The sequence below is a fragment of the Theobroma cacao genome, chromosome 4, assembly GCF_000208745.1.
Source record: "Theobroma cacao cultivar B97-61/B2 chromosome 4, Criollo_cocoa_genome_V2, whole genome shotgun sequence".
Classification (NCBI taxonomy): Eukaryota; Viridiplantae; Streptophyta; class Magnoliopsida; order Malvales; family Malvaceae; genus Theobroma; species Theobroma cacao.
Window position 1 is genome coordinate 21,334,577 of NC_030853.1, and position 14,273 is coordinate 21,348,849.

General features: G+C 35.5%; 2 protein-coding genes and 1 long non-coding RNA gene across 4 annotated transcripts; all 3 read right to left on the minus strand.

Annotated features, from left to right (window-relative positions):
- Window positions 2,228–5,631, minus strand: LOC18602042. Its single transcript, XR_001927378.1, has 3 exons — window positions 4,286–5,631; window positions 3,013–3,614; window positions 2,228–2,867 (listed from the first exon to the last, which is right to left on the minus strand). It is a non-coding gene; the product is annotated as an uncharacterized LOC18602042 (long non-coding RNA).
- LOC108660411 (pentatricopeptide repeat-containing protein At3g12770) lies at window positions 6,832–9,542 on the minus strand. Its single transcript, XM_018120104.1, has one exon. The coding sequence runs from the start codon at window positions 9,171–9,173 to the stop codon at window positions 6,966–6,968; it is 2,208 nt and encodes a 735-aa protein (XP_017975593.1). The 5' UTR covers window positions 9,174–9,542; the 3' UTR covers window positions 6,832–6,965.
- On the minus strand, window positions 9,633–13,885 carry LOC18602043 (elongator complex protein 5). Of its 2 annotated transcripts, none has more exons than XM_018120105.1 (10): window positions 13,634–13,885; window positions 13,431–13,523; window positions 13,110–13,282; window positions 12,937–12,974; window positions 11,708–11,777; window positions 11,149–11,375; window positions 10,973–11,059; window positions 10,620–10,695; window positions 10,235–10,479; window positions 9,633–10,067 (listed from the first exon to the last, which is right to left on the minus strand). In XM_018120105.1, the coding sequence occupies exons 1-9, from the start codon at window positions 13,798–13,800 to the stop codon at window positions 10,286–10,288; spliced, it is 1,125 nt and encodes a 374-aa protein (XP_017975594.1). In that variant the 5' UTR covers window positions 13,801–13,885; the 3' UTR covers window positions 9,633–10,067; window positions 10,235–10,285. The 2 variants fall into 2 exon arrangements, with proteins under 2 accessions (XP_017975594.1, XP_007033248.2); XM_007033186.2 differs by having other exon boundaries at window positions 12,937–12,983.

Consider the following 14,273-nt stretch of genomic DNA (forward strand, 5'->3'; position numbering starts at 1 on the left):
CTTCCTACAAATAATTTTCAAATTTCTTTCATAACATTTTGCTTCAGAAAAACTTGGTAGGAGCACGATCATCTTGTCTTACATTGGCAAATGCTCGGTTCATTGATATTTTTAATGCAACATGTAGTTAATCACTGAGTTTTATTATATCTTTAAGATATATGTTCAATAACCATTTTGTACACCTAAATAAATAATCGGTGAGAGCAAATAAAATTTTATTTTTTTAAAAAATGACTTTGATAGATGTCTTAAAGCATTTTTTTAATATTTTCGATTTTTCAATCCTATGTTTTAAAAGGAGACTCGTTATCCTTTAATGGCTAAATAACCAAAACGAAAAATACTTATAAATATTGGTGATCCAAATATTATTTTTCAAAATTAAGTGCTCAAAATGAAAAATTATCTCAAAAAATTAAGTGATCAAAAAGATAATTTATTCATTAAAACTAAATTAATACTCGTTAGTTACCCATATATATATCCAAGAAGATGAGTCCAAATAACAAATATTGTCTTCATGGCCAAAACCTCGAGGATGACATGTTGAATTGATCAAATGGTACATGGACATGCGCTTTTCAGGTCTGTAAATGAAACTTTGAAAGTAGAAACACGAACCTCATCCTCATGCATGATGTATTAGGGTTTATTGTCAGAGAATGGAAGAGATCGAATTGACTGCATGCATCTCATACTTTAACAAGTAACCCGAATTGTAGGAGCTCGACCTATACTCCATTAGTAACAATGCAAAAGCTTATAAATAATCTTCTCACTTGGGACACAGAAGCATCACCTAGCCAGCTCCAAGAGTAAGCCTTTAATATAGCCTCAAAGACTTCCAATGTTCCCCATAGACATCCCCAAGTTGATGCTAACGTGGACTATTGGAAGCCTTTGAGGGTACTTAAAAGCTTCTCTAATCAATCTAAGCAAGATTTAATCATTCTACATATCCCATACCAAAGTAAGAGGTTGCATGGGGTTTATATAAGGATACACAGTCACCCTTTGTTTGTCTGAAGAAATCAATCAGATTCGCATGCAGGCTATTTAGCATTTGTTCCTTTGGATAATTACTTTTGTCTTTCAGGTTTGATTTGCATCTTTTAATACTCTCAAGTGATCAAATTTTGCAGCCATGCATAATAATTATTCTATACTTTGATTTAATTTGCTCCATTTATATCCACTTAATGTAATTTGTATAGTTTGCCAAGATTGTTAGGTATGGAAAACCACATGTGCTTGGAATCTGTTAATTAACTATGGGATAAAGTTTGGGGAATAAAGAAAAGGGATTTGTACATATTGACCAATGCTACACTTGAAGGGTCAAGAGAATGTGCAATATTTTTTTCTTATTCCAAAGGGAATTTCAACCGTTGATGGGTACTAAATACATTGTTAATTTCGCAAATCTATTAGCAAGGACAGGAAACCACTACACCTATTCATTTACAGTGGCCTTGGAATCCATTGACTACAAAATGTTTTTATAGGGGATTCGAAGCAGTGAAGAATAATGGCCAACAAACCCGGGTTGCAATTTTTTACCATATTGAACAAGTTGAGCTAAGTCTAAAATAAGCATATTCCTTGCGCACAGCTATTTTCTGGCCTTGTTATAGGTGACAGATATGTATATATACAGCTTGCAGCCCTCAGAATACCTTGAAATCATGGCATTGATCTAAGCTGAAACCCTAAAACTGTATTCTTCTTTGTTTGTAACTCAATCAAGAGAAAAGTTTTCTTCATGTTGCTAGCAAATTGACCCATCTGACCATCTCATTTCCAACCTTCCATCACTAGGTTTCTCTTAAAACTGTTTTAACATTTTTGACCCTGCAAATTTTATTCAGCTAGCTGAGGTACCATAGCAAAGTGTGAAGCAGATTGCACCATTACTCCCAAACTATCATTTTGAAATATTTTATTTCCATCTTTGATATTAAAATTTAATTTTTTTTAATCATGACCTGTTAAATTTGTTTAAATTTAATCTTTTCATTCATTAACATACCATTAAAAATGTTAACGGAATTTATCACATGTACGTCCATCTAAGCATGCACGGCATAAAAAATTTTCACCAATATTCCATTCACTTTTTAATAGTGTGCCGACGAATATAGATAAATTTAAAATAACTTTAAAATGGGGTAAATAAAATATTGTGAAAAGTTCACAGATTGTTTACACAATTTTACTTCGGAATGGATGCTATTGAAATTACAGAAACCAACCGAATGTTCCAGTTAAACGACTTAAACCTACTGATAACACAGTTTTTTGTAATACTTTCACCTGAACCTCTCCCCCTGCAACTTATGCAAAGGTATGCTTCTTTTCCTTCACTTGAAAATAAATCTGGGATTCAAGGGCATGAGGGGTTACGTTCTATTGTGTATCCACGTCGTTAGCTCTATCTAATGCCTAGCATGAATTTTACTAGACATTTTTCCCTTGTTTTCTTTTTATTTTTCTGGTTTGGTAACCACATCCATGAGCTCAAATCGACTATGATGGCAGCTTCTTGTTTATAGGTTATGAGAGTAACTACGGCTCTTCACCATCCATCATCTTGCCTTCCTTATATTCCGATCTTTGTTACTCGAATTCGGAAGTGAGTGTCAGATGTAGGTATATGTTTGACATAAATGCATTCAAAATTCTTTAAACAGTTTTTTTCGTATATTTGAATCGTCTAAACTCCAAATACATCTTCATCGAATATGTATCGGACATGAATATTTTCAACAACAAAAAAAATCAAGAGTTAGAGCGGCATAGATTCCAATTACTCCATGCTAAAGAAAGATGTAACCAGATTATACTTGAAGCTGATCACCAGAAACCTGTTTTTACATGCCAAAGAAAAGCATGATTTTTTTAGTTAAATTAATTGAACGAAGAAATGAGGCATTTTCATCTGTATAAAAGTTATGAGTTTAGCTCTTGAATCATAGGTATATATTTACAGAAACTGAATGAGAAACTCACAATTGATTACCGGACACCTTTAACTTCGTACTGTATCTCCACTTCTCAGACCATAACAGCAAAGAAGCCAAACATTCAGTATACTGCTTTAGTATTAGCTATAAACTACTGGCAAGCTCTTGCAACTAAAAGCAGTTCAACGTATACTCACTCGAACTTCACTAAATTATGCAACATTATTTCCCATTTCCCAAAGCTTTGAACTGTCAAATACTCCATCATTTTCACTTTCCAGGAGGTTTTGACTGTTCTCAGCCCTGAGATTTTGGCTATACTCCAATTTTCCTTATTTCCAACTTCTCTCAGTTAAGCTTGAGTGAACACATTCAGCAACTAAAATTTGCCTTGTTTGAGCTACGTATGGAAATGGAAAAGCATTTCCAAATTGGAAATTTTACACTCTTTTAGATTTCTTTTCTTATGTCAAAATAATTCATACATCACAAAATCAGAACGAGTACCTTAGATTGACAGAGCATAACTTTTACAGCAAAAACTTACCCTGAGAAGCAAGAACACTTCTCATCACCACCAGCGGCGTAGAATGGTCACAGAAACCAATCAATGGATGTGATTATCTTATCACCAGCATGCTACTATTACTAGAGACACAGAGAGAGAAAGCATTAGTACATGTGCAAACTATACACGACATGCTATTTAAAGGAACAAGAAACCCTCTGCAGACTGCAGCAACAGTTTGTTAGTTACTGGCAGTAATCAACTTGCAATAATCATGCCAAGGTTGCAGCAAACTACAATCACATGCGGTTTAGCAACTGTACATTGAGAATAAAAATCTCATTGTGAAACAAATCTACAAGGTAGAAGCACCAATGGTCTCTTGGAACCAATTGCCAGCCACAAGACATTTCTGCTTGAACAGATGATACACAGACAGTGACAATGAAGAGAATCCTTTGATAAATGCATTATTATTGAGGATGGATTATCAGTTGATTCAAACTAGCTTAAGGTGGCATTTTGGAGATAAACTCAATCCCTTTCTTATGCACAGTTTCATTTTCATGATCTTCAACCAAACAATGATACAGAGTTAAAATATTGAGAGGATTTACCGCACATTAAATCTACAAAGTGAAGGGAAACAATTCTAATGTCAGACATTACAATTTACAAGCTTTCTTACAAAAAATACTTGGTCGATATAATTTTCAAGTCCAAAATTGTTTGTGATTGCAATTAAAAATTGACTGCATGTATTTTTTGTTGTAAAAGTATAAAAAAGAGAAATAATTCTTGAGAAGCATACCTAATTGGCAGATAAGAACATGAGTTTACAACTGCCAATAACCAAACAAGATGACTGAAAGCGCCAGATTTTAGCATCAGTTTGCAACTTGCACTGCTACTTGACTTACAAGCAATAAAAATGTTCTCCTATTATAACCAGTCAATCACATAATTTTGAAAACGAATAGGATAAAATCTTTAAACATTGATATTAATATCAATAAAACTGGCTTCTGTGGCTAATGCATTAAGCAATAATTTAATTCTTGAGAACACTTTTATAGGTTTGAAATTTTCTAACATGTAAAGTTTTTAAGGATTTTCATGGCCTATTCATGAGCCAAACTGAAGATAAAGAGTGCAATTCAACCTTGTTCGTAGAACCTGGTGATTAATATTCCCACCATCCATCTCATGTTATTGAGTCTAGCAAGACACTGAACAATATAAATAATTTGTCTTCCAGATGATAATGTCATAGCTGCAGAAATTACATTAGCACTACAATAATGCTGTAGACAAAGATCATAAACTAAAAAGATTGTCTCTTTCTCTTTTCCAGGCCATCAAAGATATAGTTTGGGGCCTTTCAAAAAAAAAAAAAAAATAGAGCTTGGGCCAAATTCTCTCTGCCCTGGTGCAAGCAGTTGCTATCTCAAAAGATTTGTTCTGATAAACATACTGGACTTGTCACATTATCCGAATCGGTGGGAAGATGAAATAACCGTAGCATTCATGGCTTAACAAACGTACATAAAAAAGGCACCAAGATCATACAAGTTTTCTCATAGAAAATGTACATCCAAGTCTAAAATATGTTACTAACTGCATAAAAAAAATACAACAAATAGAAAAGCATACCTCATCCAGTAGTTCCAATCCTGGACTAAAAAATTTTGGACCTTAGTTCATACATGCTATGCATATATTTGCATATATCAGAAACAAGAGTTCAACAAAATTAGCGGAGACTGGACAGGCAAGCACATGTTAAGAGCATGCTTGTTCTTGCAAGTCCATCAATAAAGAAGCAAAAGCATTTTTTTAATAATCACTCAGCAGAACAGAAGCATCACCGAGCTCAAAGAGTCAGTCTTCAATTTCCCTCGAAGACTCCCAACATTCCTGCATCTGATGTTAACAATGGCTTAGAATATTGGAAGCCTTTGAGGGAAGTTAAAAACTTCTCCATTCTTAACAGAAATTACTTCACCAGTTCTATATTACTTAGCCATACCGAAATAGGAGGCTGCATCAAGTTTTTATAAGGACAATTACCCTCTACTTGCTTCAAGAAGTAGACTAAATCCAAAATTCCATCTTTTTCTTTGATTGCTTTTCGTCTTGCAGGTTTGATCTGTAATCTTTTAAATTATTATACAGTCTTAATCACAAATAATCAAAAATTCATCCATGTAAAAGGCACTACTCTTTGGCCTATTCTAAATGCCAACTTAATGTAATTTGTTAATTAACCAAAATTATGATTCAGGATATCAGCATATATTTGGCATCTGGTAACTTTAGCCTTAACTTTTTGGGGAATAAAGAGAGTTAGTAGGATGGACTAATTCTCTACTTCAAAGGTCAAGGGAATGAACCATATCTTTTCTTTCCATGGGGAATTTCAACCATTGATGGATTAAAAAACATTTTTAATTTCACAAGTCTAGCAGCAAGACAGAAAACCACCATACCTATTTTTCTATCTGGGGCCTTGGAATCCATAGCCTCCCAAAAGTTCTTATAGGGTTTTCAATTGCTGAGAATAATGAGCAGGAACCTGGGTTGAATTTTTCGCCTTATTTAACAAGTTATACGAAGGCAAAAACAATCATATTTTTTGCAGAGATATTATGTGATCCACTATTTCTTTGGTACAATTATGTGATCCACTAAAATGTTTCTGTAGGTTAAAGATATATGACATGCTGTCATGACATCAAATTTGTTCTAGAATTCTAGATGAAACTATATCATTATGTTGATCTCCACCAGGGGAGGCATTTTGTTTTAGTCTTGTTTAAAGTTGGCCAAAGAAGAATCTTAATGCAAATTTCTATCTGTAAGGTAGGTAAAAAAAATTAATTAGCCTCGGCTAATTGACTTAATTATTACTGTTTATACATAACAAGGACATATACTCCTTTGCTAACAATGTACAGTTATTAGTGTTAGTGCTCTTAAATTCAGAGGTACATTTTATCTGATTCAATATGGATTTCAAACTTTTTCAGCACTATTAATGATAAATGTCATTTTCCTATCACAAAAGACTATAGACACCAGTTAAATCAAACAAACCTACCCACGATTCAGGTTAAAAGTACTAATTTACATTTTTTATATTATCACTTGCCTGCAGGCTGCAACATGCAAAGGCATCCTTGCCGTTTCATTTGAAAAAGAAATCTGGCATATGATGCAGTAGGAAGTGAACTGACCACTCCTCAAATCTTGTTAGGAATATTTGTGCATCCTAATCTCCTCAAAGATGCTCATAAGAAATTCAAGGAAGAGGAGGATCGCCTTCTTTTTGTACCGCAGTCATCAGACCAAAAAGAATTTGTGCAAGTAACCTGATTTCTCGTTTTCATATCAGATACAAAGCTAAATTTCATAAAATGATTATAAACTGCCTTCATATCGATGAGCTGAACACCAGAATGCTCATGCTAAATGTAAACAGCTTGTGCCTCTTACCAATAATCTCCACAAGAACAAACTCCATCTTTAAAATGATGAAAACGGTTTGCATCCCTCACTACTATCTCCCGGTTAACAAGCTTTGAGATAAGCTTGGTGGCTGAATGACAATTAATACATGCCCTGAGATTCTTCGTTATCCTAAGTGTAGTTTCTGGTGCAGTACTTATTAGCCCAAAGGCAATTGCTAATCTTTCACTATGATTACAAAGGGTTTCCTCCATCTCTTCATAATTCAAATCATGCAAGGAAGAATCTGTATGTGGAATAAATCCAGCTTGCTTCAACCTTCTCTCTAATGACTCAAGTTCTTCATAAATCTCCTTAGATTGTGGATGTGACTTGTCACCTACACGAAATGCTTGAAGTTTCCCATTGATCTCTATCAAACTATATCCCAGGTCCTTGCTTAGTCCCTTCTCCTTCATCATAACTCGTACCTTTGCTACACGATCCCACATTCTGACAGAAGCATAGAGATTGGAGAGCTGCACATAATGCCCTGTATTATAAGATTCTAGTGAGAAAAGCTGCTCTGCAGCATACTCTCCAAGTGTCACATGGCGATAAATCTTGCAAGCACTTAAAAGTGCTCCCCACACAGATACACCTGGTTCTATTGGCATGTTCATAATGAAATCATAAGCTTGATCTAGATAGCCACCACGTCCAAGAAGATCAACCACACAAGCATAATGCTGGTGGCGGGGCTCAATGCCATAGTCTTTCATACAGTGGAAAAGTCGCCATCCATCCTCTACAAGACCTGAATGGTTGCAAGCTGTGAGAAGTCCAAGAAAAGTGACATCATTAGGACAGACCCCAGCTTGCTTCATTAATTGGTAAAGGTCTAAGGCTTCTCGCCCCCTACCATGCAATCCATAGCCTACAATCATAGCACTCCACACGACAACATCTTTCTCAAGTGTTCTATCAAAGACCATACGGGCCATATCAACATTTCCACATTTTGCAAACATATCAATAAGAGCTGAGTTGACAAAAATATCATCTCGATGCTCACTTTTACTGATATAATTGTCCATCCATCTAGCCAACCCAAGAGAACCAACTTGTGCACAAGCTACAACAGCACACCTAGCAGTTATTGAATCTGTTCTGATATTGTTAGAAATCATCTTGCGGAAAAGCTCTACAGCTTCCTCAGCATAGCCATTCTTTGCATAACCAGAGATCATGGCATTCCACAAAATCAAATTAGGAACTTTCATTTGATCAAAAAAGGATCTGGCAACCATTACTTGCCCACATTTTGCATACATTGCAGTCAACGCAATGAGCAAGTCAGGCTCCAATTCAAGGCCCATCTTAATCACACAACCATGAATAGATTTCCCATGTTCCAAATCCTCTACATCCGTATGTGCCCTAATAGCACTCACAAAAGCAACCCAATCTGGCATTACACCCATTTTCCTCATTTCATCAAAAACCCTTAAAGCCTCTATAGGCTGTCCATTCTGAGCATACCCCGAAATCATTGAAGTCCAAGAAACAACATTCCTAAGCTCTAACCCATCAAAAACAACCTTAGCACTCTCAATTTTCCCACATTTCGCATAAAATGCAACAATCCCATTTTGCACAAATACATCTTTTTCAAACCCCAGCCTGAATATCTGCCCATGAACACGCCGCCCCATTTCAAAACCTGGTAACCCACCACAAGCTTTAAGAACATGAGGGAGAGAATAACCGTCAGGACTAACCCATAAAACTTGCATTCTTGAATACATTTCAATAGCATTAGCAAACATGTTACACTTAGAATAACCTCTAATGATTGCATTCCATAAAAAGACATCTGGGTCAGGAAATTCATCGAACACTTTACGTGCATAGCTGATTTCTCCAAGGTTCACAGCCGAATTTATGAGTTTCGTGATTAAAAAACCGTTTTGATGGATACCAAGAAGGACTAACTTAGCATGGATTTGGGTTAAGTGGGCATTTCGGGTCGAACTGTCGAGTAAATTAGCGTAAAAGGAATCGAAATTGAATGTGTGAAAGATGGTTGAATTATCATGTGAGGAGAAGGGCTTGAGAAAATTGAATGGGGTGGCGGGAAACTCAAATGCTTTAACCGTTGCAAAATCTAGGTGTGTGATCTTTGGGGGATCGAGAGAAGAAACAAAGTAAAACTGGCTTGAGATTTTTCTAATGAGAGGACTTAGAGCCATAGATAGTGATTAATGGCATCATTCCATTTGCCGATTAAAACTTGATCACTTATTTTGTTGAAGTCCACGAGGGCGTTACTTCCCTTTTTTCAAGAGAAAATGCATAAAAAATAATTATAATAAAAACACACTTTTGGCAATGGTTAATCTGTGTTGTTGTCATGCAACTGCCACACTACCGTGTTGTTCTGGTTGGTTCAAATTGGTTGTCTATACATCTGCAGGGATATCTTCTCAGTTGAAAATAAAATTTTTCCTTGTATTTTCTGATTTGATGCTGATTTTTGTACAATCCTTGGAGTTGCCAGGTTACACAACAATCTGTCTGGCTGCCCTTGAGATGTCCATTGGGATGGATTGTCTGTTATGGTATTCGATAGTGGTGTTAGCTGCAATGTTGTTCGGGCTGTTGCTGATCAGCCTGTTTTTGCCATTCTAACCCATCCAAAAGACAAGACACACAAGAAAAAAAGTCATTTTATTAACCCAAAGAAAGAGATACAATATTGGTTTTTTTTCCCAAAACAAAAGATTAATCTTGTTAATCTCATTTAGTCATTCGTCTCGTATCCCTCCTCAGGGTTTCTGGGCTTTGAGGCGGGGTCATCAAGTCTTTGGTGTCATTAACCAGGTGAAACACTAGATGAAGTGACTTACAAAGGGTTGTGGTTGAGGACGATGCTAATCATACGCACCCTGCATCCTCACCAGCTGGCGTCCTGGGTCACTTTCACTGTCAGTTTGGGCATCAAATACTGGCTTTTGGACTCTCCAGTTCTACTCTCGACCAGTGACACTGTGACAGGGTGCCCTAGCAGCCTCTTCTTGAGACTACAGAGTGACCACATTGACAACAAAATTCTGAGCCTTTCCATACTTGTAAAGAACATTTACCTGTATTGACAGAGTTTGGAACAAGTTGTTAATATAGCTGCTATCCATTAAAGAAATAACAACTAAGAGATTTACACATTTTGAAAGGAAAATACAACTTCATTTAGATGGTAATACCTAAGAGATTTAACTCATTCACGGTTAAAGAAAGAGAAAGGAAAACATACCAATTTGCAATGCCAGGCATGAATTCAAAATTACAGATCGGGCAAGCACAATCAGATATCCAAGTCATCATCTGGGTCTTCATCAGAATCTGGCATCTCATCATCTGAATCACGGAAATATATAATCTCACCCCCGCCAGACTCCTCATTGGTCTGCACTTTTTCCGTTGCAGCAACTTGTCTCTCATGTTTGCGATCCGCCAGAGATCTTCGGCCATCATAAATTTGTATGGGTTTACCATTACCTAAAGCAAATAAAAGAGAATACAGAGAGAGAGAGAGATTCCAATACCATAAAAGTCACCAACAGATTAAAGGAGGACCCAATAGAAAGCAAACAAAGCTGAAGTTCAAGCACATAATCATAACCTATCCATATTTCTACCTTGGTGCTCAAAAGGAAGTACAACATTAGCCCTATCAATTCGCTCTTTCTCTGACAACTCTAGACTGAACTGCACCTGTAAAAGAAACATGAATTTAGCCCAAAATGACACCTGCAGACTAATCTGGACGTATAACAACAGGAACTGGATAAATTGTGCTCTGAACTCATGCATATAGTAGTTTGTCAGCACATGCAATTGTAGCTTGGTCATTATTTTTCGTTTGCTTGAGGAGTACGCAAATTCATTGATCACAGGAAAGCATTCATGCAGGTTTTAGTGTACCCTCGCAGTTAAAAAAGGAAGAAGGAAGGGCAGGACGAGGGGAACAGAGAGAGATTTAATATATTACCTTTGGCACAAGACCTTGATTAATTGCTCCTTCAGATGACAAAGATGTAAAGCTGATGCCTGACTGCTCAATGTGAACTTCTTCTGACTACATATAGGTTTAGAAACTATTAAGTCAGTCTGCTGCTATCTTGATCAGTACAAAAAGGTTCCACAGAGAGAGAGGAGGGAATTTACCATCACACGGACACGTCCATTTCTCCGCTTAATTCTAACATGAAACTTTCCTTTCTTTAAGTTATGCTCAATCAAAGATAAATTTTCCAAATCACCTCTGTGTCCATTTGCTGGTTGATGCAATGGTTCTAAACTGGTCACCATAGATGACAAATATTCAAGAACAGCTGCAACCCTGGCCTCGTGAAGGTCTGAATGTAATAACCAAAAGATACTGGAAACCTGATCTGCAACCATAAATATCACTGAGAAAAAAGCATCCAAAAGGACCAGCTGCAGGTATCAATATCACTAATACCATCCATTAATTTCAAAAGTTTCCACTAAAAATAAGGAAGCTATCCTTTTAAATCAACAAAGGGCATGGTATGAAGTGTTATAGGATTCTGCAACCATGAAATAGCACAACTGAAAGCTTTAAAGGGCAAGTCATAAAACACCACCAACCACTATTCCTGGAGAACCAAAGACACACAACATTGCTACGCAGATATGAGAAATTTCTTAAAACCAAACAATGTCAGGGATATGGAATAAGGAAGAAAGGTTACATATCTACCATGGCTACGAAGATTGCTTAACAGGCCTGCAACTGATGACGTAGAGGCATGTCTCGACATTTCATCTACCTGGTAGAAATAGAAGAATCCAATATAATCAGAGAATAAGAATACAATAAAAGGGAGAAAATTGGAGTTGAAAATTCTAATAGCAGGAGAAATAAGCAAGCACAATTCAGCACTAACTCAACTAAGTGCTAATTTCAAAGTAGTTGGTTACTTGAACCCAAATTTCATTCAGTGATTAAACATTTTGTATATAATACAAAAAAATTCTACCTCATAAAATATATACAGAAATAGATGATCATAGACCGATCATAGACTGGTCATAGACTTCCTATGTTTCCTACTTATGTCATTATATTTTCATATAGTTCTATGCAGTAAATGAAACAGAATATTATCTCTTTATCTCATTCAAGTCCAACACCAAAACTTGTCAGTCCATCCCAAGCTTTTTTTCCTTTTTTTAGCTTTGGGCAATTCTATCTGCATGAGCTGTAACTCAAAAACCAATGCACTGTAGAACAGAGTCAATGAGCATCAACCAAGAGATTGCAGAGCTTCAACATGCCATGCTAATGCAAAATGAGACAAACAAAGCACTGTCCCCCCCTATGGTGAGGTACGTCAAAAAAGCATTGTCTGGCAAAATTACAACCAAGTGTTCTACCAAACAACAAAACAAAACAAAAACATTTATATCAAATCATTTCAATGTATTGTTTAGGTAAAGAAAAAGCTCCTCATTATAAACGAGGGCAATGGACATTCTATTCTGTACAGTGCCTTTCTCCTCTCTGATTGTACCTATCCCTCATAATATTTGCTGGTACTTCGTTGTTATTAGGGAGGAAACTACCTAGCAACTTCTTAGCAAGATATAGTACTCCTCACATAAAAAATTAAAAAAGAAAATTCCTTGCTCTTGGCACATATTTGTACTCAACGGAAGTTTCCATGCATTAAACGAGAAAAGAATATCTGACAAAATTCACACTAAGCTCCAAATTTCTTGATTGTACACCTTTGCAAGTTAGACAAATTACCTATAGATATCCAACAAAAAATTTTGAAAGAAATACAAATCATACCATGCCAGTATGCTCATTTGAACTTGTCTAAACTTCATATTTTCACTTTTCCCTACATTGCATGTTTTCCTAGATAAAAAAGTTTAAATTTCACTCAATCAACCATTAACAAGCACCATAGAGAGGATTACCGAGTCTATGGCAACAGAAAACCGGTTTTTCCCACCTCCTATCAGTCCTTCAAAAAAAACATAAACAACAATCCATAATACCCATCAGAAACCATAATTATCTTTCACTATCAACTATCAGATAAAACAAATGCTGATCTTTCACACTTGAAAAAGGTAATAAAACAATTTACCTTTGCCACGTTCAACAATTGAATTGTACAACTTATCCATATGTTTCACATCCTTAAGAACATTAGCAGTACTTGAATTCGAAGCTTCATGAGAAAGAGCCGTAAAGTTTCCAGCCTCGATTAACCGGTCCTTCCAACCAAGAGGATCACTATAACAATCCAAAATTTGAATCCTGCAATGTCACCACACAAATCAATTTTGAAAACCAAAAAAAAAATTTATTTCAAATTTATAGCTTCAAAGGGAATTTTTCAGGAAATTGATTAAATTTCACCTCTTCATTTAGAAGCCAAAAAAAGAAAAGGGAAAAAATTATTGACCGTTTATCCGAGGAAACGACGTCGATTCCTTTGTTTTTCAACAACTCCAAATAAAACGAGGGACTCCGGGAAAACGAAACAACGACAAGCCCTCTGCCAAAAAAAAAATAAAATAAAAAGAGTAATTACTCAAAATTCAAGTTAATAGGGTTAATTAAACGATTTCGTTTGGTAGTTGAGAAAACAAAAAAAGGAAAACGAACCCTGACTGTGATTTTCCGGCTAAAATGAAAGAGGAGAGCTGGGAGAGCACGTGACAAAACACGTGGAAGCCGAAGGGAGAAACCATGGAGTCCTTGATTGTGAGAGCAGGCGCGTGTTCACCTTCTAGGGCTCCGTCCCGTAATGCTCTGCAAATTGATTCCGCCATTGTTGCTGCTGAGATTATGGTCTGTCGAGTACGTCAAAAACCCTAGAGGATAAAGACTTTGGGAGGTTTTACGAGGGAATTTTATTTTTTAATAGGTCACGATTTTTCAAATTTTAAGTTTTTATGAATTTTTATTAGTTTTTGAAATAAGTATTTTATTTTAAAAAATATATTTTATTATACACATGCATTTAATAGTTAATCGTTAATATTAATAATTTTATTAATTTGATGACATCGTAACATTAAAAAAATAATTTTAATTTTTATTAATTTTAAAAAATATTTTAAAAATAAAAACAAATAAAATTGTATAACAATGTCTAATATTGACATACTCTTTGTGTTTTGATGTAAAATATTTTAAAAAATATTTTAAGACTTATACTTATTTAAAAAATAAAAAATTTATTTTAAATATAAAACATTTTAAGGATCAACGAAAAAAATACTCTTTGATCACATAAAATGTC